Here is a 26,465-nt window from a genome sequence, read left to right on the forward strand (position 1 = left end):
GATATGATATATGAGATAATGAGCATATTTCATATTTCTTATAAAAAAATGTAAACGCAAAATTTTCATATTTTATTACAAGATTTATCTGAGTGTAGCTATATCTTGAATGTTTATGTAAATCAAAGGGTTGAACAGAACCGCGCACGCGCTGCTGACGTGCGGACCACCGGCGGCTGTGTCAGCCCTGATTCACGGCCCTGCTTTTAGGGTTGTACAACGGTACCTACGAAAACTGTACATAATCGTAATTAACGTTAAATATTACCCTATACGCCATGTCTACAGAACAGTACTATCAGAATACAGTGGTACATAAGAATGCAGTTGTAACCATCCATCCTCATACCGCTACTAAGGATATATAACAGAGAAGAGGCAGCAGCGTCGTCTGTGCTACTACAACAATCTAATAAGGTTACCAACCTGTCCGAGACCTCTCGTTGGGAGAGACCTTTAATCCATCAGTGGACTGTTAAAGTCAGTTTATTAACCTATAATTACAACTTTTATGAAAAAACTCTTCAAGTTGGTAACCACACCACTTGAGAAAGCTTATACTTATACTTTGTATTATGTTTATATAAATTAATAATATTTCGAATAAGGTTTTAAGGAAAAGAATAATCAGAAAAGTTGCAGTAGTAGGTTCCTACCTAATTGAAAAAAACGAGCAAATCTAAATGTGCTTTTTTTGTATTAATACAGACTATTAACCAATTGAGACAACAAAACGTGTGTTGGGTAAGCTAGATTAGTATCAATATAAATTAGCAATAAGGTTATTGTGAGAATATTTTTTTTATAAATTTACATACTAGATCTATAGATGGCGCCATAAAAATTTATAGAGGATAATGCTATCGCTTTATTTTCAAGCTTTATGTTCAATAGGTCGGCGCTAAAGCTCCGATATTGTTATGGACTTGTTGAGCCAGCCCTGTCGCTGCGACAAGCGTAGCATTGTTAGGCTGAGGCCGCCCTGCCTGTATAAATACATTCATATTGCCACTCTAAATATCTGGAATAAAAGTCCCACTCTTCGGTCCCTACAGAAACAGACGCGTTAAAAAAAACAATAGATTTTTGCGTGCGAATAATATTTGCTATGCAATCAAAGTGGCATAACAACGTTAATAAAGCTACTACTCAAAAATAAACAGCCACTTAAAACCCAAGTGCGAAGCGCGAGATAAAACACAAAACTAAGATCGATCCAAATCGTTAACACTAACAACTCATTCCTATCGCACTCCGGGATTTAATCGCACAAAATCTACCGCATTGCCGCACATTCAACGCTTCAGAATGCACAGAAAATGGAAAAAACATGGCGCTAAACCGCGAAACCGTATGTATTTAAACGCCGAATCCAAGATTCTGACCATCAAAAAAGCGGGCTATTTAAATTTTTCCAAAACATGAACACAATGGAACAGATTCAGAGAGTTGTCGTTTTGTTTTGTTTTTAATTTTAAATTTGAAAAAGGAATTCGGTTCGGCAAAGCCTGTCACATCATTCCAGCGCTGCTAAGTGACGCCGGACGCACGTCAGTCCCGCGGACGTGTTTTATTTTCATACGAATCCGACCGACTCGGCTTGTTTTTTGTTATCCTAGATGTCGGACTCGCGTATACGATTAATTTTATAAACGTTTATCGATTCTCTTATTTTTATCACCGTTATAAGGCCTAAGCGACAAATTTAATAGGAATTAAAATTGGCATGAACTAAATAGAAATATTGTACCTACTACAAACAAATTCAAAAATTCCTTAAAGCATACATACTCACGAAATAACATTTATTTATTATTTTAAATTATGAAGTAAATAATAACGTTTTCTTGTTCTAAATAGAAAGAAACTCACAAAAAAAAAAAACTTTTTCGTTAAGCGCTTATATTATTTATTTTTAATTATTATGTCGAGCGTTGCAAAGAGCTATTTATTATATTAATTATTATCTTCTTCATTAAAGTGAAATTAGCTAAATAAATATTAAGCAAATTTAATAGTAAAATAGCTTAGAATTTAACAAAAATATTAATGCAATTTCGTTTACGGGGAATCAATTATAATAATTACGGCATAGTTGTAATAATACCTTGTATTTCGTTTGACTTTGGGATAATAAAGGCCGTCGCTCACTTACTCTCGCTGGGGCGACTAGCGATTGACGTACGTCGAGATGACGCTAAAAGGTCTATTGTATACGAAATGCTCGTTACTCGCCATCCAACCGGTCTTTAACACGCTCGAACAATGTGATCACTTTATACGTACGTACCTTTTTATGTGGCAATGATTGGACCCCAATACATTGTATTAGCAATATTTATTTTATTAGCTGTCTATTGCGGTGGTGACAATGATTGTTTGACAACAACTGCTTCTCTATCCATTTCAATAAAATACTGACTTATCAATGGGATATAAAATAAAATTTTAATGATCTAGTCTCGTCTCCTCTCGTAGTGGGACTAACTGACTAGTAACTTTTTTAGGTAGGTACTCACTATTATCACAAAATATAAATTAAATTATGTATTTTAGTTTTACAATAAGCAAGTTTGCATTTAATCTACCAATGCACTTATATTTATGAAAGTTTATTATTAGTAGCCATATTAAAATAACATGACTAATATTCCCCTTTCCCCTGCTACTACTTTGTTAGTATAACGGAACTTATTGATAAGTAAATTAAATTTAAATAGTCAAGTAATTGTTTGTCCGCTCTGTAAACGCTGTAGTTTACTTTTAATGATTTTTATGTATTTATTCAATAGTAATAAAGCCGTAACTCAAACTGAGCGTTTAATGTAAATGTAATTACTCCATTGCGTTCTTTTATAGTGCAATTAATCAAAGGCTGTTACAATATGCATGATTACTTAAACAAATAAAAGCAATTATGTAAATACGCGGCTCATTAAGCATTTCACGTGAATATTGTCGCGGTAAAGGCTCGACAGTCAACGCGTGATATCGCATCTCGGATAAATATCGGATTGCGTCAATTACGCGACTGATCTACCGCGATCGCGCGATACATACAAAATTACCAGGCCGAGTTTGCTGTGGGCTTCTTCTTAGACCAGATCCTTTATTGAAAATTTTTACGTTAGCAAAAGCAATACCAGCGTTTCGTTGCTGTGTCAGATTTGTATCGCGTTGTCATTTCATGATGTTTGGCAGATTAAATATATATATATATATATATATATATATATATATATCAGGCGCTGTGCCCTTGGTGTAAACCACGAAAAATGAGTCTGAACAATTTGTTTTTTTAGCATTAGCTCATCGATGTTAAAATCAGTATTGCAAAAATCATGCGGGAACCATAGATTTTTCTGGGGTAAAAACTGCTTATTTATTAATCTATCTAAAGTCAAATTGGTTCCAAACAAACAAACACACATAAGTACAAACTTTTGTCTATTTTGAAAACTAGCCAAAGGCTACACTAATAAATTTCACCTACTGAATTCAAAGCTCTAAATGACAACAAAATGGTATGACCAATTGGTAAGTGTGTATCAAGGGATTGTACGCGGAAGTGAACGGGGAATCGAAGTGGGGCCCGGTGGCTTGTTCTGCGCACGCGTGGGACGTTACAGCACAGTTGACAAAACGCCCGCTCCCGGGTTCAGTACAACAACGGTTTAGGTTAAATTGTAGAGATAAGGACTCGAAACAATGTGTTTTAGTTTGTGGTATAACCTATTTGAATTTCGCAACGGTACATTACAGCTTTACTTTTAGTTAACGAATTTAGTTTTCCATATTATCGTGGTGTTAAGATGCGCTAAGGAAAATTTGAGCCTCAAACTAAACATTTCATAAACTGCTTTTTTATTTCAACGCAAAATGTCCTGGCAGCACGTCTTTATCCATAGGGTGATAACTAGCCACGACCAAAGAGTCACAGCAGACGAAGAGAAACCAAAGAAAATTCAGAAATTAAAAATTCTCGAAAATCAACTTATGAGACTGCAGAACTCACCACTCCAGCGCGCCCGGTTCGACCAAACATTGCTGAAAACTTTGCACCCCTTAACATCGCGCAGTCGGGTAAAAAGAATTGATACTGCCACTCAACGATTACAAAGTTATTCCAGGCAGAGTGGGTCCGCGGTAAAACTGCCAATCATCATATTTCCTCATACTGCTCCCAAACTGAGCAATTAAGAGCATTAAGCAACCGTTTGAATGACATCAAAGGTAGAACTACCGTGTTACGTTATAATCCCGACTAAGCCTCGAACGGACTGACAGACGAGTAAAAGCAAGCTACCGTCGAACGGTCGATCGGAATGGTCGATCAAATAAATGATTCCGATGCGCGTATTGACTGCCTAATCAATTAACATAACATAGCATAGTGCTACCACTCAGCTTTTTGAACGTCTCTTAAAAAAGAACAACCTTTGTTATGTTTCTGAAACGATGCAATATAACCAATAGAAAATATAGATATAATATTATACTCTAGAATTCAGTTGAATAAACTTCTTAACCTTAAAAATCCCTTTTATATTTACATTTGTTAAAAATTGTGGAAAGAGTTGTTCTTTTCCACACTAGTGATTTTTCTATTCCTCCTGCATATAACATCCAAATGCATAAATGGGGTTTTTAATCAAAAAGTTTGCTGGTCAAAATTCTCGTATGAAATTAGTATTTTAAAGATTTTTTAAGTTTATAAGTATAATGTAAATAAATAAATAACACAATCAATATTATTTTTTATTTAATTAAATTATTTGTTGTAGGTTTTGAATTGATAGAAACCGTCGCTGTGCCATGTCCTCTAAAAGAAAGAAACTTGGAGTAAGTTTCTTTTATCAATTTCTGTTAACTTTAAATTTTTTTTTTAATGTTAACTATTACTATTTCAAGTGTTAGACTGTGTTTCAATGATTTCTTTTGATTGATTTACTTTTTTCCCAAATGTATTAAAATTATCAGTCTCATTGTTGACCGGGACTCTTAACGAAATTACATTCTTTCCACACTTGTTTCGAAATCTACTATTGTCCAGGAAAAATAGACTATAGGTTTATTGCATCTGAACACAAGCAGGAAGCGACAACGGTCATTACGCCGTCAACGCCAACTGTTCCAAATGTACTTGAATCACGGTTTACGCTCATATAATTAGGAGTCCAATGGTTCATAAATACAAATAAATAAAGATCGGTGTTGTGGCAGGCGGCAATTTAGCGATGCGTTCGCCGCGGCTCAAATTATCGGGTGCGAGGGCGACGTCTCACTGACTAATGACGCGGCCTAAGCCGTGTTATAAGCGTATTTAATAAAAATCAATTTGAATATTTTATATCAACATATGCCTTACATCCGTTCATATTACTTATACGTGTAATGCTTTTGTTTTCTCACAAAAAAGCGGTATAATTCCGCCGAAGAACTAAAGGTCAGGGATTGCAAACGTTTTTAAATACAAGCCACGTTTTGAAGATAATGCTTTTTTTGTAGGTTATAACTTATAAATCAATTATTGGTGATAAAATTATCCAACGTACGATTCAAAATTGAAAATTGAAAATTCATTTATATGAAAAGTATTCACTTTTGAAAAGTCAAGTCAGTCGTCAGTCTGTTTGTAGTGATTCTACCAGTTCGGAAAGCAGATATAAAAAGAATATTTAAACATCTTAACCGTAGTAAAGCGACATATTTATTCTTTTATCAAAATACTTTTATTTTTTATCAGAATAAAAATTCTATTTGTGTAATTTCAGAAATGATTTATTTCATAGGTACCTACTCTGTTTATTACTCGGTCTGCATTATATTTGCTTGCCATACTATAACGAGTATCACTGATTTAGTTTTCGTCAGGTTTACCTTATTTTATAAGTAACCTGTAAAAATAAACGACACATTTTAGCAAGTTTATGACGATAATAATAACAGATTATAATTTTAATCAAAAACAAAATATCTGATTTTCTGTTAATAAGTAAAGTTGGGTTTAAACTACGTAAACTCTATCTACGCGATCGTCAGAAGAGTTCCAAGTTTTACATCTTTGCTTATACGTTCAACCTACCACGTTCAATGTAAATATAAGCACAAGTTTAAGGGAAATGCTCTCATAACTCTAACCCGTGCAATTTAAGGCTTTAAATCAAAGGCGTTCGCAGACGTTCCCGGCTACCGATAAATAACTTTGCTCGCGCGAAACGATTTGTGTAACACAAGGATCTTTCCACTACATTTCTTATGAAGTTATTAGCCCCTAGTACATTCATATACAAACCAGTATGTAGGTATCGATTGGACATAATTTCTGTATTAATTTGACATCACAAAATTGCTTTTCGCATTTAGTTACAATTTTAATGTAATATATATAGACAGTCAGAGCCGGTAAGCCCTTCAACCCGCATTATACAGGCGTGGTAGGCAAAAGCTATATATCCATCTCTTCTATGAGATATTGACCTATGTCCAGTTCTGGGATTTTAATAGGCAGGGGATGCTGATTACAGCAATAAGCGATAATATACTGTCTAATTTGTTTGATGGTAGCTGATGGGTTACGCTTTCGCCTTATATAAAAACCACCAAACTAGACATGAGCCAACTGCCCAAATTGACCCAACGGGTAATCGAATCTGTGACCTTCCACTTAGCGAACCGATGTACTAGAGGCCTCGTTAAAATAAAGATAGTTATCCTTAAAACATGGTAAGGCAATAAAAAAGTAACTCCATAATAAAAAATATGACAACAAGGAAGCGTAAGAGTAACATGAGTATGCAGACCCAATTGAGTTGATACACGTCGTGGCTGGCAATCGATTCGCCCCGCTTCACGCGTGAAATCGCCTGCTCTCCAAACCGATCCGTTTAGCCGGCTCACTCGATTACACAGCACACACTGCCAGTGCCTTCCCAACTAACACAATCAGAGTGCCGACTGTGAGATTTTCTACCAACGTTTACTTATTCGATCGCGTGAAGGTTAAATACCATCAAAGAGGTATCAAAAGAGCGCCTGTATACTACGACACATACGCAAACCGCCAACTAGCTCCAAAGTAAGCGTAGCTTGTGTTATGGATACTATGATGACTGCTGAATATGTGTGTGCTGAATGAAACAGACACTGTGGGAAATCAAACCCACGCCCTTGGACTCAGAAAGCAGGGTCGCTGTCCACTGGGCCAATCGGTCGTCGACTGTTATATTATAATTAGATAATGCTGGTTGCACGATATTTGTACCTACTATTTGGGTTCCTTTACAAATGTATTCTTGACGCTGACCGTATTTTTGGTTTCTATCACTTGAGCGATAGTCCCCCGATCGCTCGAACCAACTCATCGATCGCTGAATCGCATATTAATCCAACAAGTAAATCAAATAAGTAAATTGTTCTACAAGGTTATGTCTCTGTGGCGTTAGCAACTTTCAAAATGCCTAAACGAGTAGCAATATATCTTGTTAAGCTACGATCTTAAATTGAGGACGACCTATTTAAAAATAAATATTTATTACAAAAAAGTTATGGTAGAACCGCACTCAATATTTTTTATCGGCTGATTATAAACCACGCCCGTTTAAACAGAAAAAAATGTCAGGCTCTATTTTGACACGCAAATAAAACAGGAACCCCGCTATTTGTATTAATTTACATCCACCCAAAAACTGTGTTCCTGTTATTAATATCGACATTAATACATTCCCAATATCCTGCCCATAAATGTCACAGCCACTGGCGCCTAGAACAGGTAGAGACCATCGAAAAGTGCGTACAGAAAAACATTGACTCCCAAAAAAAAAATTAAAATTTATAACACCTCGCCACCGGTATAAAATCCGGGGAATTGTAATTTTTCTTTTACAAAATTTAGTGATATGTCAAACCTGTTCGACGTAGCAAATAAAAATGTACGAGGCAGTGGAGAAAAAACGAGCTAAAGACTTTGGGTTATTGCTAAAACAAGGTAAGGTTACCATATCAATCAAGGCGTTGACAAAAGTGGAATTTTTTACCTCGTGCCTGGACCGTGGGATGAAAAAAGGGTCCGTGTTTATGGAAATGCAGTAAGAGAGACACGAAGGCTGCACGGGCAGGCTTGCTAGAATAGCTTCGCCGGTGTCTTAGAAAATATTTCTACAATGCAGTGTTTGGTTTGGTTCTATTTTATCACTGATCTAATTAGGATTCAAAACGTTTTATTTTTTACGCAAGGAAACGCCCGAGTGAAATTCAATTGAACTTTTAATTTGAAAATGCAATGTTATAGCATCAATTCCCGGATTGGATTAGGAATTGTTAACTGAAGGCTTTTTCATAAATTCCCAAGTTTTTTTTAATAGTAACAATTGGTAGATTAGGCAAATGGTAAGGCGGAAGCCATCGCCTATAATCTGATCAATACTTCGTAGGGCATGCAAATAAGACGTCCTGAAATGTGTGGCCTTGTGTTCATAATCAACCACGTTCATCAGATGGGAACACAGCAATGATGCTTCGCGGTAGTACTTTCCCGGATAAACTCTGTCATAAAAAGCTCTACTACTAGTTATTATCATTACAATGCTTTTATAATTATATGAACCCTCCAAATCGCATTAAACCATCGTAACTAAAGTCCTCCCTTTCTCCTAAGAGTGAAGAGGCTTATGGGATGGACATTAAAATACTGTCAACTATAAATAAATAAAATAAATAAATATACTACGACAAGACACACATGGCTATCTAGCCCCAAAGTAAGCGTAGCTTGTGTTATGAGTTCTAAGATACGATACGAATATGAATACTTATAATTTACATATAAACACCCAGGCACTGAAAAACATTCATTCACTATACGATAAGGATGATGAAAAATATTGATAAAGTTTTCCTCGTAATTGAGTATACACCACGAGTGGATTCGGATATAAATTGAACTCAAAGCCACTTGCGTAAACTGCAGGTGTAAGCACCATAGAGGCAGCACGCAGGTTGGTGTGCGCAGGTAGTATACTGTAGGGTGGAGTAAGATTGATACAATGCTGGCGCCCCCCCGCTGGGCAGCCGCATGTCACTCACCGGGCCCCGCGCCGTGAGAACTACCTTGTACGTACCGTACTCTCGAAATATTTGTAATATTTAGTACTAAAGCTACAGCCCGTGATTCTCTATAGCATTCCAAGTAACAAATCTAAACGTTAAAGGCAAAAATAAACTAGCAGTACTATCATAGATAGGCTACATAAAATTACTGCAACTTTTGATAGGTATTGAGATTAAGCAATTTTCCAAGGTGCCTTTGCCCGTCTCTGGAAACACAGGCTAAGTTAAAAAACAAATGAAAAAATTACCAATTAATTTTTTCTCCACTATAACCCCGTGGAGTACACATCTAGAGTGCTCAAATATATTTTGGCATATATTCATTGCTTCGTAAGCCCGTCAAACGGCATTAGAGCTGGAAAGTGGATCAAAGGATCCTACGGGATAGGAGGGCTGCAGCCAACATTGGGACATAAATAGGCTGTGGAATAATGGAAAAAACCAAAATCTGTTCTCCAAAAGGTATATAGAACCTAACCTATATACACGTAATAATGAATATGATTAACAAAGATGTGTGTACACATAAAGTTCATTCAAATAAAATGTTTCCGATGTCTTTATTATAGAAACGTATTCGTTACACAATCCTCATTACAGGTTTAGCGAGCAAGACAAAAAACATCAAACAGCCGAGCACCTTGGCAATAAATAAGCTTGTAAATCAAAACACAGTGACGCAGAAGGAAGTCAAACTCCAAGTTACATTAATTTCATTGCCTAATTAGAATTTCAACAAACAAAACAGCTTTACGATCCGAATGTGTCTAGAGAAGTCGTTTTATTGTCTTTTAGGAGGACAATTTGAAAAGTTTACGACGCCCGCGGTGACAGTTAATTGTTTCGTATATTTGATATCCGGTGAAATAAAAATCGCTATATACTTAACCCACATTTGTTAATTTAAATTGTCAACTCGAATAATAAAAGTTTATGGGCGGGATTAAATTTATATACCTACCTTAGGTTTACCTGTGATATCGTTAATTTTACTGTGTTAGTTTTTCTCTAGGTCTTTTTGTTTTTATTTATTAAAACCACTACAAGTTAGGTCTTGATTGCAATCACATTCGATGGTAAATATGATACAGTCAAGGATGTTAGCGGGCTATTCGTGGACGTTATTTTAACCAGTGGCCGTCCTCTGCTGGAGGTCAATTAGGGATTTACAGTATTCAAAATTTAAATGTAGCTTACGTTGTCCTTAAAAAAATAATGTAGAATTACGAAACTCCTCTGTACGATCGCACACGCAATTAATAACCTAAGTATTATTTTCAACAATTTGATAGATTCCTACTAGTTGAAAATTAGTCTACTCTAGTCCTATTACTAATCAGTCGCTTTCTTGTTGTTGACAAACCTAGTATTAGACCTTATTAGACTTAGAATTAATGCTCTCTTTATGGCCAGAGGGTTTAAGAACCTTTTCGAATGTCAACCAAGCCAATCACATTACCAGAACTACGATTCTCAGTAATCAAAGACCATAGATAGAAGACATTCTACAGTGGGACAGTTGAAACGACAACGCGACAGAGTAAAAGTGCAAGGCTAAAGTTACAACGGGTTAAAGCGAAGATTAACCCATATTCAAACGCTCATATCAACTCTGCAGTCGCCATAATCTCTTAAATCAGTTGACCGCAAGACGTGAACGACCTAGCAACACATGTCAAGTCAAATGAATCACGTTGCGTGTATTTCGTTAAATTATACCTACTTATAAGCTTTTTGTTTTAAGAAATGCCATCCAATTAGCGTATAAAGAAACCGGTGAAAACGGTGGAATTTTAAAAGTGTACCTACATGGCAGGGAGTCTTACACCAGATCATAACAGTTATGAAACAATGTTCCATGTACAATGTTACTCCAAAACTTTCAGTCACTCATTTGACCCTTTTCATTATCATTTAAATAAAAATTGAGTTCAATGATATCGAAACACCTAATTGTGAAAGTTAGTACCTACTAGGAATAGTTATAGAAGTTATAATAAAAAAAGAAAAGGCTATCCAATCTCTGTCTCACTGTCTAATGACACGTGCCTATAAAAATCCTCGCTCCAAATCCCTATAACTGTTTCAGTCATCAGAAAACAATAAATGGATAGCTAGCACAATGCAAGAAAAGAAGTTAGGGAGTAAGGGAAGGGCAAACACTTTACAATACAATACTATCGCATTTATAATATTAAGTTAGGATTTCATAATTACAGTACAAAAATTATGAACAGCCGGTTGGCGCAGTGGGCAGCGACCCTGCTTTCTGCATCTAAGGCCGTAGGTTCGATTCCCACAACTGGAAATATGTTTGTATGATGAACATGAATGTTTTTCAGTGTCTGGGTGTTTATCTGTATATTATAAGTATTTATGTGTATTATATTCATAAAAATATGCAACAGCTTTCTTAGTACCCATAACACAAGCTTCGCTTACTTTGGGGCTAGATAGCGATGTGTGTATTGGCTTAGTATATTTATTTATTTATTGGTAGGTATATTATAAAAATGCCTTCCCCGCATCCGCTTGTAACATGTGCCGTGGACCGAAACAAGATTTATTCGACGGCCCGCCGTGATCGATGAGCGGCCAGCGAGTCCGCGCGACAACGGTCACTACCGTATGAACAATAAAAACTATATACATTTAATTAAGTTTTAAATTATATGCCCGATAAACTGATTGGTATGTTACAATCAATTAGTGTTTAACGACCCCCCTGGCGCAGTGGTGTGCACTGGAGACTTAAAGTACAAGTTCCCTTGATAGATTCCCGGACTGGTTAAATTTGCAAGATTATAATCTCAAGTAGCTGTTGCCTACGTTCTCCGTTCGCTTTTATTACTGTTTTTTACAAATCCCGTGGAAAGCGTTAATTCTCGAGCGACAAAAATTCGCATATGCTTCTCTACAAATACCATCCATCCATCCATCCATCCATACAATTTTCGCATTTATAATATTAGTAGGATCGCAGGTCTTGTAAGTACTTCGCTTCGGATGCGTTAAGATATCAGGCGAAAGACGTATCGAGAGCGACTTTAAATCTAATTCATATGAGACGTTAAACAATGATTTTGCATAAGGTAAGATCAATAAAACAAATTATTAGGTAGGTATAAAAGGTAGAAGGAATTTAATGTATCGCTATTCTATATTCAGATTTCCAGGAATTAAAACCACGCACCTTATTTATTTCGAACATTCTTATTCAGCATGACGTCAGAGCGAGGCACGTAAGGCAGACAGTGTGGGACCGATTTACACATAAGCCTTAACGTGCCTGCACTAGCGACATGTCGCTCGACAAAATATCACAAGGTGCATACATAACACTACAAAATAAAATAGAATGCGAAACGCAATTTTCAAAATAATCAATTTAACTTTTTAGTTAACTCCTTTTACCAAGCAAAATATGAAATTGAGAACTACAAATATATGATGTAAAAGGGGCTGTCAATGGAACCCCTGCATAAAGATATAACGTTTGATTTGAGGTGACAGGAATTAGCATTTTATTGGCAAGCGCATTACCTACATCACATTATTGTTTACCATCAGAAGATGTCGGAACTTAAATTAATCGTTAGTATTTCCTTCAATGAGTATCCTGACGAAGACAATGAGACGACAACGACGAACTTTAAATAAAAAATGCTACCTTTTTGCTTTAACTAACGATATAAAGTTTTGAAACAAAAAATCCTTATTACAGTCCCATGCGTAAGGCCATAGAATTCTTATTGTAATATATATTTGGCAGTTGTTAGGGCGGTGAATGCCAAATAGGCAAGTTCTATGACCCGCGTATATTCAGGCAAAGGATGCTAGTGATTTAGATGTGTGATAATACCGTGCGTAGTGGTCGGTAGTTGAGGCATTTGCAAGCCACCTGGGCAGATAAGATTACGTGGGGATCTAAGCGGATTTATAAAAGAAACAGCCAATGTTGAATGTTCGATTCAGTTAGCTTTTTATTTGTATTTTAATAAAAGATTGAAGGCTTGGAATCGCTCTGCTGAGGATTATTTGACATTATGTATTTATATATTCGGTTTCTAACTGACACCAACATTTTTTTTTTCATATATTTAATCGTAATCAACAGCTTACAATAAAAAATATTCATAAATAGTTTCACTCAAATCGAAGGCCATACGACATAAAAATATTACTGTCTTTTTTACATCCATTTCCATATAATATAGTTTATGCACGTAACGAAATATGAAAAACACTAGCCAAAAGGTAAATTTTTAATTGAATTTTTAATAAAGCTTTTGATCGAAATTGAATAAAATAGTATCTCGCAGGTTTCCTCACGATGTTTCCCTTCACCGTTGAAGCAAGTTATATTTTAATTGCTTAAACATAACTTAGAAAAGTTAGAGGTGCTTGCTGGGATACGAACTCGGCCCCCCCGAAAGTGAAGTCGAAGTCTTACTTACTGGGCTATCACCGCTTTTAATGGTTTACTAGGCTACAAATCAGAAGAAGAAAATCAATGAGTTTGTCATTCTTTTCGCAGTTACCAAAAAATATCAATCACAAAATTACTTGCTGTACTCTCAAAGACCTTGAGGAAAAAAATATAGGTACGGGCAACACCGAAGGCAAAAGACCTAGAGGCCGGGCCCGAACCCAACAAGATGGGCAGACTTCTATCAAATCGCCAAAATGGCCCCCAACAGAAGCTGATGGAGACAGTTTACTAATAAGTTTCACCAGGACAACAATCTTCAGTGATGACGGAACGACCAGAGAGAGAGAGAAATAGGGAATACATGTCCTCATGATTGTTCTAGTACGTAGATCATTACTTAATGATAAAATATTTCATATTTTAGGTCGAAAGAATAATAATATGAATAAAAGTCTTGTAGATCAAGCTTTATTTTATCTGCAACACAGGTGCTCGACGTTACGCGCAGTATAAACTCTTTTGTTTCCTTTATTGTACGAATATAATGCGATTTATTGCTCGTGTAAGCACCGTGCTGGAATACTGGGGAGGCTGGGAAGAGGTAACCTAACCTCAATAACTTTATTATTATGGTGAGTGATAGTTCGAAGGTGAATTTAAGAGTTATTGTTAAGAGCGTGAAATAACCGCGTTCTATTCTAGAATGATGCAAACTAAAATGCAACCTAAAATGCTATCAGCCGCATTTTTCCGCCACATCTTTTTGCAATTTAATTGCCTAAATTAAAGTAACCAAAGAAAACAGCAATCGCTACAGTATATACCTACAGTACAAACAAAAAGATCTTGATATTATAAACATCTGGTATGGCATAAAAGAATATAGTGAAATACAATTCATCATATTATCAAACTATTAAATTTTTATCTTGATCAGTGTATTAAATATTTAAATAGTAGGTATAAATAACTAATCATACGTTTTTTTTCTCAAGAGTGTTAGATGATTTATTGACAATTTGTAATGTATTAACTGCAAACATGGTAATTTTAACGGCAAAGATAACAAAGTGAATTTATGACGGCTTTAAGCGGCTTATAAAGATTACTCGATTATAAAATCTATAAAGACTGTGTTAAAAGCGCGTTAAAAGTAAGTAAAAAAGTGAAAACCGGTCGACTAAAGCTATGCCATAAATTTATCATAATTGGCTTTATTGACATGTCGATTTTTAACAAAACTTATTTTGTTGAAGTTATACAATAATACCAACTTTTGCAGCGCCCATAGCAGGTAAAAATAACCATAGTTTATGTTTAGGTTAAGACAGATATTATATATAACATCAGAATTTCCATAGTTTATGTTTAGGTTAGTTTTAACCTAAACATAAACTATGGAAATTCTGATGATATCTGCTTAATGCATCCTACTTAATAGATTTTTCAGAAAAAAGGTGATCATCATAGTCTGCAATATCAACTCAACATTTAGACTCTCACAGGACATAAGTCTTATTTTGAAAGGGAGTCTACAAACGATGGGTTTTCCGGTGAGGGGATACACCTCCTTGGAAGCCCAGCGTCCATTTTCAGATCTATGTCGTAACTCTGGTACAACTATGATCCTGCTTATTTTTTTGATTGAATCTTCACTTGATTATGTAAAGACACTCCGAATCCTTTATGAACACCAAAATTAATCTCGCTACCCATTATCCGTTCAAAACCTGTTACTATATTGGTCTCGCCTCTCTCGTCTCGTCTCTATTCATTGTAAAGTCAACATCTCCTGAGGATGCACCGGTGTCGGAGCGAAACATGCGTAGAGAGTACATTGCCGAAGATCGGTTTGGTGTATAGATTCATTAGAAGACGCCCGTGTTGCCTCACAGCACCTGGTTAACCACATCGGTCACTCTGTCAGCATCTCCTCCCGGGTAATGCCGATCGGACCCGTCCGTAGGCCTCTCCCGGACGAAGCTAGACAGTTGATCACTAATAAGAACCGCCTTCAAAGAGCCCATGACAAATGTCCAAACAGACGTAACCGGAGACTTCTCTGGAAGGCCCAAAGGGAACTTTTGGATAACCTCAAGTTACTACGCGACGATAAATGGGACCGCTTTTTGGGAGAGCTCAGGCCATCGCATGTAGAGTACTACAAGCTGGCCCGTTCTCTCTCACGAAGTAATAGAGTCGCAGCAACCCCACCGTTACTTAGACCCGACCAACCGCCCGCCTTTGACGATATCGATAAGGCCGAGTGCTTGGCCGATAGTTTAGAAGCACAATGCTCCCCTAGCACAATATCAATAGATAGGACCCAAGTGTTGAAAGTCGAAAGCGAACTCGAAACACTCTTCTCCCTGCCCCCCGATGGTGACCCTCTTCCACCCACGACCTGCGAGGAGGTTCATACGATTATCAAGGGCTTTCACAGTAAAAAAGCCCCCGGTCCCGATTCCATCAACAACAAAACGCTCAAATTACTCCCCGGTGAAATAATAAACCTACTGGTTGTTATTTTCAACACATTCCTGGCACACTGCTACTTTCCCGACTCGTGGAAAGAAGCAAACGTAATAGGTATCCCGAAGCCGGGCAAACCCCGCAATCTTCCCACTAGCTATCGCCCCATAAGCCTACTCAACTCACTGGCAAAGGTGTTTGAGCGGGTAATTCTGAATAGATTAAAGGCAGTCGTAGAGGAGCGAAAGCTCCTCAACGACCAGCAATTCGGCTTCAGAGCCAAACACTCTTGCGTCCATCAGGCGCACCGATTCACGGAACACGTCCTACACGGGTTCCATAGCCTAACGAGCTACATTCCGACCGGCGCTATATTCTTCGACGTGGCTAAAGCGTTCGACAGAGTATGGCACGAAGGCTTGCTTTACAAGCTCCACCATTTAGGAGTTCCCAACAGGTTAGTGCACCTGTTGAGGAACTATCTCACGAACCGCACTTTCCGTTACCGTATAGACGGTACGCTATCCACTGCCAGGCCGATAAGAGCGGGAGTCCCTCAGGGCTCCTCGCTCTCCCCTTTGCTCTATGCGCTCTTCACTAGCGACATCCCACAGGACTTTCATAAAGTCCACATCGCTCAATTCGCGGATGACACCGCCGTCTACGCCACCGACATTAATCCCAACACCATTAGGGCTCGCCTCCAGAACGCGGTCGACCGCCTAGGCGATTGGTTCCAGCGTTGGAGGATCGAGGTGAACCCGGAGAAGAGCGCAGCGGTGCTCTTCTCTGGTTTCAGAAGGTATCCCCGATGGAATCGCAAACAGTTAACCCTCTACGGGCGCCCCGTCCCTTGGCAAGATAAAGTCAAGTACCTAGGAGTCACCTTCGATAAGCGTATGAGCTTCGCAGCGCACATTCGCAGGGTCCGTAAAAAGGCCGCGTTTGTGCTAAGTCGTCTCTACCCCATGATTAGCGGCAAAAGTAAAATGTCCCTCAGACACAAGGTCACCTTGTATAAAATCTGTATTCGCCCTATAATGACCTACGCGAGTCCCGTGTTTGCACATCTCCCGCACAGATCGTTTAGCAGCTTGCAAAAGCTGCAAAACAAATTCATGCGCATGGCCACCAACTGCCCGTGGTTCGTGCGCAACTCTGACCTTCATAGGGACCTAGACCTCCCTACGATAGCTAGTTATTTTAAACGGCTCTCTAAAAGTTACTTTAAGAGAACCGAGTCTCATCCCAACCCGTTAGTGGTGAAGGCGTGTTCATACACGCCCAATCCAAACGTCGATCCTAATAGGAGACGACCGAGACACGTCCTTGACGACCCCGACGACGACATAACGACGGACAACGCTCCCTATGCTAGGGCTTTAGGGCTACACACCGACGACATAGTTACCACGACACAGCGTCTTCGCCGGCGAAGACGAGGTCCCCGATTTCTTACGTCACCCGGACGTGGACTCAACCCACGGCCACGGGGACGTACGGACTAATCACCGTCCGATCAGTCCACCAAATTCCGACGTCCGCCTAAGCCGAGGTCCGAGTCTCGCAGGAGACGCCCCTAGGTAGACGTCACCCCGATTTTCCTCGAGCCCTAGGGCTCAAAACCCTTCATCAGGCGACGCTACGCGCTCGCCCCGACCCACCGGTGACGCTGTTGAAACCCGTAAGGTTCACAGCTACTAACATTTCGAATCCACACACACACATCCACACTCGGTTTGGTGTGGGGTATAAAGATTGAAGAGATTATAAATTACACCATACAGATTCCCCTGCTTTTTGCAGGAGTAGGTATTACAAATTAAGCGTCATTTACATAAAGTTAAAGTACGCCAACCTGTATTGCATAAACGTGATTGGTGTAAGCTCGTTATGGTTCTCTCCTAAATGTCTACATAATCTTGAAATAAACTCAAAATAACAGAATTAATTTTAAACCCTTGTTTTAATAAACCTGTAATGCTTATATCATGATAGTTTTTAAACAATTTTAACATATAAACGCACATACGCTCAAAAACCTGAACAATAAAAGTTTATCACACCCATCTCACAACAAACAGCGGAGTGGCAACGCGTTTTATATTACAGTGCTTGCCACTGAGCACCGCATTATTGCCATATTTGCATTCATATTTTATTTTATTATGAACAACAAAGATTTATACAAAATATATAATATCCACTTATAGCTCCTTTTATTTACTTCAAACGCGTCGACGAGTTTACTTATTCAATTATTAAATAATTAATGTTTATTATGACCAATTGGTATTCATACTAAATTCCCCTTATTTATATCAGCAATCGGAAATGACTTTATTTAAAATATAAGCAGGTAAATTTTACATGGCTTAACTTGCATGCCCGGATTTAGGTAAGGACGGTGTCCATCCCCATGGCGCAGAAAGTACGTTCAGAAGTCGTTCTTAGTTTAGTAACTAAGAACGACTTCTGAACGTACTTTCTGCGCCATGGGAAATTGGCTACTATTCAAAACTATAGGATACTCAACTGCGTAGCTTATAAATAAATGACGGCCCTTACAATTCTTCAGTAGGTACACCTCTACCTCTAGAATGCTCGAAGTATATTATCTTAAAGTTTTAAATTTCCACGTCAGTCAGTCATAACAAAGTCTTCTATATAGTTTTTGATGTTAAAGACTACGTTGGGTTGTCTTTCTTTAGAGCCATCACGTTACTTCAATGGTGGGCTCTAAAGATTATTCACATGTAAGTAAACTATTACTTACATGTGAATAATCTTTAGAGCCCACCCCCCTTAAGATTAAGATTATTCACATGTAAGTAAACTATTACTTACTTGCTAATAACGTTTCATAGATTATTTAAAATTACTAACAAATTGAATGATCTTACACAGCCTTAATTGGCAATTATGTATTTTCATTGTTTATTATTCAAAACTTACCAACTATTTCACTGTCGCGTTAACGTCTAGGCTAATTTGTATTGTCCAAAGGTTCCCACTTCAATTCTCATTCGTGTCAAGTGCACTTTAGTAATTAGTCTATTTTATAATGATTATTGTTTTAACTCCTTAATTCTTTGATGTGTTCTAACCGACACCGGCCAATTACCACTGCTTCATTTCCACAAGGTCTTAGTTTTGTAACGTCCATTGCCCGCTATTTCACTTGCTTTTTGTACATAGCTTAATTAATTAATTAACATATAAGGCACTGTTTAATTACACAAAATAGAATCACAATTAGAGAGATTCGTGTTAAAACTTGTAGGCTGTCGAATTGTATTAGTATAATAATATGTGTACTCATGTTAGATAACGGGAAGAAATTATGAACATTAATTGGCATTACATCGTAATAAACCAGTGGTAGGTTAACTACCAACCGAACGTTATCATAAAATTATGGTTGATAGAAGTTTTCATAATGGAAATTAGAAAAAACGAAGTACCTGGGAGAGCACTATAAGCCGACTTCCTCTGTTAATATAAGTGGAAGTATGCGATAATTATAAATGGTCAAAGCCCGCCAATACGCATTAAAACAGAGTGGTGGATCCATATTTATTGTATATTATTCTATTATGTATATTCTAAGTATTTATGTATATTATTCATAAAAATATTCATCAGTCGTCTTAGTACCCATAACATAAGCTACGCTTACTTTGGGGCTAGATGGCGGTGTGTGTATTGTCGTAGTATATTTATTTATTTATTTACTTATATTTAAATCCGTCTCTTATATAAAAAACGTAACCTGTTCCCAGCGGTGGGAAGTAAATAGGCTGTGGATGATGAAAAGATAATAAAATAAGATTAGTAGTTTAATTGTGAAGCGGTGATAGCCTAGTGGGTAAGGCTTCGGGATTTCCCTTCGTGGATACCGCGTTCGAGCCCCGGCCCGGCACGCAGTTATGCGCTTTTTTTAATTTAAGCAATTAAAATATCACTTGCTCTAAACGTGAGGAAACCTACATGCCCAAGAGTTCTCTATAACGATCTCAAGGACGTGTGAAGTCTACCAATCCGCACTGGTACATACTACAGCCTAAACCCTTCTCATTCTGAGAGGAGACCGGTGCCCTGTAGTGGGCCAGTAATGGGGTCGATGATGATGATGATGATGATGATGATGATGAGATTATTTATTTACTGGTAAGTATGGATTTATCAAATAATATTTGTACAGTTTGCATTTTTGCTTAGATACGTTAATATCTAGTAGCATTTATTTCTTTAATAGGTAGGATAGGTTAAGCTATCCTCCTCGTATCAAGCTTCAAAGTTAACTAACTCCTTAATCTAAAGTGTTGGGATTAAGTCCAAGTTTCTCGCCGCTGTCCGCCGCGCCGCAAGCATTGTCTTGTAATTTCCCACAATGAAATTAAAAGTGAGAATTCAATCCCCGGCAAGCCGCATTAACGGTATCACTGTACAGTACACTGACTTTAAATATTTAAACAGCGTAGGTATTATTACATCCGGGTTTAAAAACCATAACAGAACGCGCGAACTACTTGGAAATGTTTACGTAGTGAAATTATGTTAAAAATTGTAACAAAAGTGAACCCGCACCTATAGATATACGTCGATTCATGTAAAAAGAGCTATTTTTCAACTGCGCAGTGGACAATGTCTACAATTGCATGCAAATGTGGCAATACTAGATTTTGATAGACTTATTATAACGTAACGTTCGTTCAACAACGGATATCAAGGTACTGAGGCCCATTCCTCGGTCGAGCGAAGAATTTGTATTGAGTTTTTCTGTAAAATTAATCTTTGTAAAAGCCCGGAGTATGGAATTTGCGTTTTCCATTCCAGTTTCTCGGATAGCTCATTAAGCCATTGCGCTCGGTTAGTACCACCACCCAACTTAACCACTAGACCAATAAGGTACACTGTCGTAGTTATAAAATAATAAATCACCTACTTAAACCATAAAAGCTCTTTTTACATGACGCAGCCTATATGTGGAAGTTGAACGCATAAACGGGAAGCTCTTAGTACGTTACGATGCGATTATACCATAATGTTTGGACATTACGTAATTTAGCGAACAAAAGGCGAATATTTCGAGCTGTGCCTCTAGTTTATGTCGGCGAGAAGGGTATTAAGGTAAATTGTACAATTGTGGGCACGGGCCACTCGTTAGTCGGCGACTCCAGAGCGCCGACGTGACGTCTCTACGGCGATGTCGCATTGTTTCAGTTTTATGCGTGCCCCAGCTTAGATTAAACGTTAACTGGAAGATTTATGGCGGTCATAGAGAGGCTAGTTTTGTGGCCGGAGAGGTCTTTCGTCGAAATACTCAGGTTTCTTAAGAGCCCAATTTGTGGGAACGCTTAATGTGCTGTCGTGCTCACATGCATGCCCCGCCTTTTTATTGCTGCCCCTAACTGTAAACAACACCCATTCTGGGTTTGGTCTCGGCCCGGCTTAAGGTTGTAATACGACTGACAATGCGAGATAAATCCGCTTATTAAAAATAAGTTTACTCTTTCGTCCATAAAGGAGCTCGGGTGGAAAATCCACAATTTGATGTTATCTTTAACGTTGTTTGCTCAACAATGACTGATATTTTTACGAAAGATGTTCAGTTTACGTATGAATTTCGTTATTACCTTTAATAAAATAAAAAAATACTTATCCTCGTTTAAAACTTAATAATTTAGATCTGAGAGTTAATTTGTAAATTTCATGACCTTTATTTCAGATGTTCAAGTTGTATTTATCTCGTTAATTAGTATGTACGACTGAAGGTTTTGGGTTAAATTACGAGGGGCCCAAGTCTGCTATTTCACATGATATGTTTTATGGCATCTATGCCATTGGCAAACATGAGTCAATAGGCATCTTCTACGCAAGCGCGTCCCATCTTAGGCCTCATCTACACTTTCCATCAGGTTCGCACCTCACGTGGTCAAGCGCTAGACTACTAAACTTAAAAAAAAAAAATAGATGGGGCCAAAAATTGTAAGGTATGAATTTTAGTCAAAAACTTTTCTGAACCAAATTTGTCGTTTCCAAGAGAGTGCCTCCGAGAACACGCGAATTCGACGTGTTCTTTCAATATTATTAAAGTAGGCCAATTTGGAGTGGTGAATCTAAGCTCTAGATATGTCTATACTTTGAAAAACAAAGCCTATGCCCAATAGTGGAACATGAATAGGCTGGTGATGATGATGAACATGTACCTAGGACAAGAAAATGACTAGTTCTAATGTCAAAGTTGGTCGCAGACTATCGCAAGAGTCGCTAAAGGGGCACTCAACGCAACTATTGTTTCAGTACTAGAAATACGAATGACATCGGCAGCTTGAGTCAACAGTATCAACCGCATTTATAGTTGTGAAAAATGCGTTGCCTCTTGCGGTTTTTTCGGCAGTGTGCGATCATCTCAAAGCATAAAAAAGTCACAAAATTGGTCTGATTCTTACACTCACCAGTCTCCGCTTGGGCTTGATAAGTGGTCTGTTTTGTCCGTTCATCTTGTAGTAGAGTCCACAGGCGTTGCAGAGGTAGTGACCGGTGCCGTCGCGTCGCCATAATGGCGTACTCGTCGCCCCGCAGTTAACGCATTCTCGTCCCTCTGTATACGGTTAAATAAGGTTAAAAATCATGATTAATAAAACCTATTGGTACTATATAGCTAATAAGGAACACATAAGTCTATAAATACAGTTGAACCAAAGCAGTGTATTATCATACTCGTAAATTAATTGTGTGCGTTTTTGCGCTTTCAACTTTATCTTGCGCTTTGACAGATAATTAAAAGTATCATTTTGTCTAGATTTTTTCTTTGGTGTAAAAGGTAAACGTCAATTTGACAGTTCAAAACACTAGATAAAAGTGAAAACGCGGCTCCTAGCCTAAATCAGTTTTAAATACATTATAATTATTTCAGAAGCAGAGTATATATATATATAGACAAATAATAGAACAATAAAGTGATATATTTAATAGAATATTGAAAAACTTAAAAATATAATTACATTGATAACATATTCGTTATTGATATCACTAAGTTTAAATAAGCGAAACGATTAGTGATTTAGTAGTCTCAAAAGCAGGGTAGAATACGTCATAATATTTGAAATCACACAGAAAACAAACAAAAAGTGCGTATTAATAAATATATAGTAATATTTAGTGGTTTACCGGTCTCCTGGCAGGCTGGGGAAGACGACAAAAGATCACATTCAGAAACAATACCAATCGAATATTTACTAATTGTCTACTAGTTAAGCATGCAGAACTCTATTATCTCTACAAAATATCCGCTAAATGCAATTACAGAGGAAAATTTTAATAATATTCCAGTAAGGCTATGTTTAGATGGTCGCGCAACATCGCGAGGTATACAAATTGCAAGCCATCGCGCGTTTATCATCAGATTTCTGGTGATCATGTGTGAATTTGAAGTAAACCAATATCTGTTAAACTCCAACAAATAAAGTTAAAATATTTAACATATATGAATTAAAGCACATCAAACCTCCGCATGGTAGTTTTTTTTGGTAATTAATTATTCATGGAAGTTATCTTTTAGGTTGTACTACTACTTAAAATTTATATATTCGCGATGTTCTGCAATATGTGTAACGTGCGAGGTCGCTCCATTATCTAAACATAGCCTAATAAGGGAAAGCGGGCAAGTTTCGCTCGTAGAAAATATCAAGATTTTTTTACACGCAAGGAAAATGGAGAGAAAGTAACGTTGCTCGTTAATAAAGCGGCATACCATACAATTATTTCATAAAAAAAAAACTTCTTAGCATAGACAATACTAACGAATAGTTAATCATAATCTACTATTAACTGAATGTAATTATGAAACTTTTTTGCGTTAACGAAGTCGTTCCGAATTTATTTGTTATTCAATAGTTTTCTGCTTATGTCACATCATTGAGTAAAACTTGAGCTTCCGTTGGTAACAACTATGACAAACGCGCGCGACTGTCGCGTCGCTAATATTGTCGCGTCATCTGAAGCGCCAGTGCGGCACGCATTTATCGTATCGACTGCGACCAATGGCCTGCTTGAAATCTGTTATCTTTTTTGTTCTTCTTTCCTTCATTGCTATAAAGGCAAAAAGATAAGCCATAAACCCAAAAGCATCAAATATAGACCTCATTTAAAACATCCTGCCCTTAGGCTATAAAATCTGGGAAATGCCGAATAAAAATCCTTCTGCGGAGCGACCACATCCCATGGCTTTTACTAAATATCCATAGTTCATCCATATTACATAATGATGTTGAAAAAATATGTTTCCGTAGAAATTTCCTGTGTGAATTTCTTATAATGTATAAAATGACTCACGTGAAGATGTAAAAGAGACAATAGGTCAAGATCTTATAAAAATAAAGCCTGATATAAATAATGTACGTAATACTAATAAAAATATGCATTAAACCCATTCATAGTTACGAACAAAAGCGAGTTTCTTTATAAAAAAATACGTGTTGCAAAAATATTCGAGAGCGATGCACTAAACAGAGCGTAGAGGAGCCATAAGTAATACCTACATGCTAATTTTCACTATGTGTAATTGTATTATAAGAACACAAGTTTATAAAAATTTCCAACGCAAGCATTTCAACCGTAAAATACATCCGCATAACTATAAAAAACGCTGTTTAGGACGACTTTTTGTATTGTAAATAATGGCTACAGAAGCAATAAAATCAATCATGAATGATTACGTATGAAAGCTGTTGTTTATACCATTTACGAGAGTTGCATGCTTTATTATAAACATGCAGTATAAGTATTCAAAATTTTGCCCCAAGATGAGCAGCCCTCTGGGATCGTAGGTTTAGTTGTATTAGTTAAGCACTTCATTGTTTCTCGCCGCACTTTCGGTCATGATGCACTAAAGACTGTTTTTAACCTTAAAAAAATAATGAGATCACCTTAGCTAATTCGCGTAGTTCTTTTGTTTATTAGTACAGAGGTTCCGAAATCTATTTATATCGCACACCACTTGACATACTTTACAGTTTAAATATAGATATTTTCAGTCACGGACGCGGAATTTCGGTTTAAAGTCCGAAATACTTGCACAAATATATTTATTTTAGTTTGTGTCCGAATAGCTAAGAAAGCCTTTTTATATTTAATATGTTAGAGGCACAAGTATTTTTTTTTTCGGTTACATACCCATTGTGGTAGAGAAATAATTGACATAACTTTTATTCTCACTCAAAATCCATATCATATCCATCTGGATAGGATATGTAGTTTATTTTATAGTCTTGGAAGCAAAATCAAATTTCACTTGACTCGATTTCTCGGAGGATGTTCATATATGAGGAGCGTGAACCGCCCCTAATCTTTCTCCAAACTCGATTACCGAAACGATTATTTATCGAAATCGATTTAAAAATCCATTTAGTCATGCATCCTATTCCCCAGTCTCACAAAGTTAGCGCAACCTTTATTTATATTAAAAATTAAGTGTAATAAGAATCTCGTAGTTGTTAATATAAAAAATATAAAACTCGTTGTCCATTCATTGATCTGTTATAAAATTCAGTGTACTCATTCGGAAGTGTGTAAAAATAACCTCAAACCGAACAAGTTTATTGCCCTAGAGATGATATCAGTAAAGTGTATCGGTAGGTATCTGTATCATAATAATATGTATCTAGATCTGATTATCCAAGTCCCCAGGTAGACGCAGCGGCGCACAGAATAAATAATGATTCCCGCGCAGGGAACTAACAAGAAAGGTGAAAGTGCCCGAGTATCCGATAGGAAAAAACTCCACACAGAATGTTCCCCAGCTTAAGGCAGAATAGCCATTTATCTTTTTTTATGTAAAACCAGATCACAACCGGCAATTAAATCGCCCGGACCTTATCGAAAACTTATTGCGATCGAACCGACAACTCACTTTTTGGGCTAACCCTTTATTTTTTGTACGTCGATAAAGCCTGTAATTTGGTCCGAAGTTTCTAATAAATAAACACCAATAACGATTATTACTAAAAAATAACAGGATATTACAAGTAACGTAGAGTTTTATTATGTCTCTCGCGTGGCGACCGATCAAATTCAATAGTAACATCTCTATTGATATTTGTGAAAGTCAGTGCGGCCCCGGGCGGCGGGTCAAGAATTACAGCCTACTGACCATCCGAGAGGTCGAAATCACACATATTATTAAAGATATCACGATTCTGATTAATTGCTTACAAAAAACAATTCGAACCCTGTTAAGTCGTAACTTTTGCCGTGCGTTAACTCATACTGTGAGAATTATTACTTCATTTCTCTTCTGGTTTTGACTATCGAATGATCTAACGTTCGCCGCTCTCTGGACGTGATTCAGACGTGAAATAAAGATACCATTTAGTGCGCACGTAACGGTGCCTGTCCAGCTAGAGATAAACCTATCCTGAACGACTGCAGAAGTTTGAGCGAAAAATTC

At 37.3% G+C, this 26,465-nt stretch overlaps 1 protein-coding gene across 1 annotated transcript in view; it reads right to left on the reverse strand.

The window, feature by feature from the left end:
* The window catches only part of LOC120626102 (GATA-binding factor C-like), a 138,086-nt gene that overhangs the window by 56,295 nt on the left and 55,326 nt on the right, over positions 1 to 26,465 (reverse strand). Inside the window, exon 3 of the mRNA XM_039893395.1 lies at positions 22,474 to 22,619. Coding sequence (XP_039749329.1) covers positions 22,474 to 22,619 — 146 coding nt within the window. The remainder of the gene's footprint in view (positions 1 to 22,473; positions 22,620 to 26,465) is intronic.

The sequence above is a fragment of the Pararge aegeria genome, chromosome 8, assembly GCF_905163445.1.
Source record: "Pararge aegeria chromosome 8, ilParAegt1.1, whole genome shotgun sequence".
NCBI lineage: Eukaryota > Metazoa > Arthropoda > Insecta > Lepidoptera > Nymphalidae > Pararge > Pararge aegeria.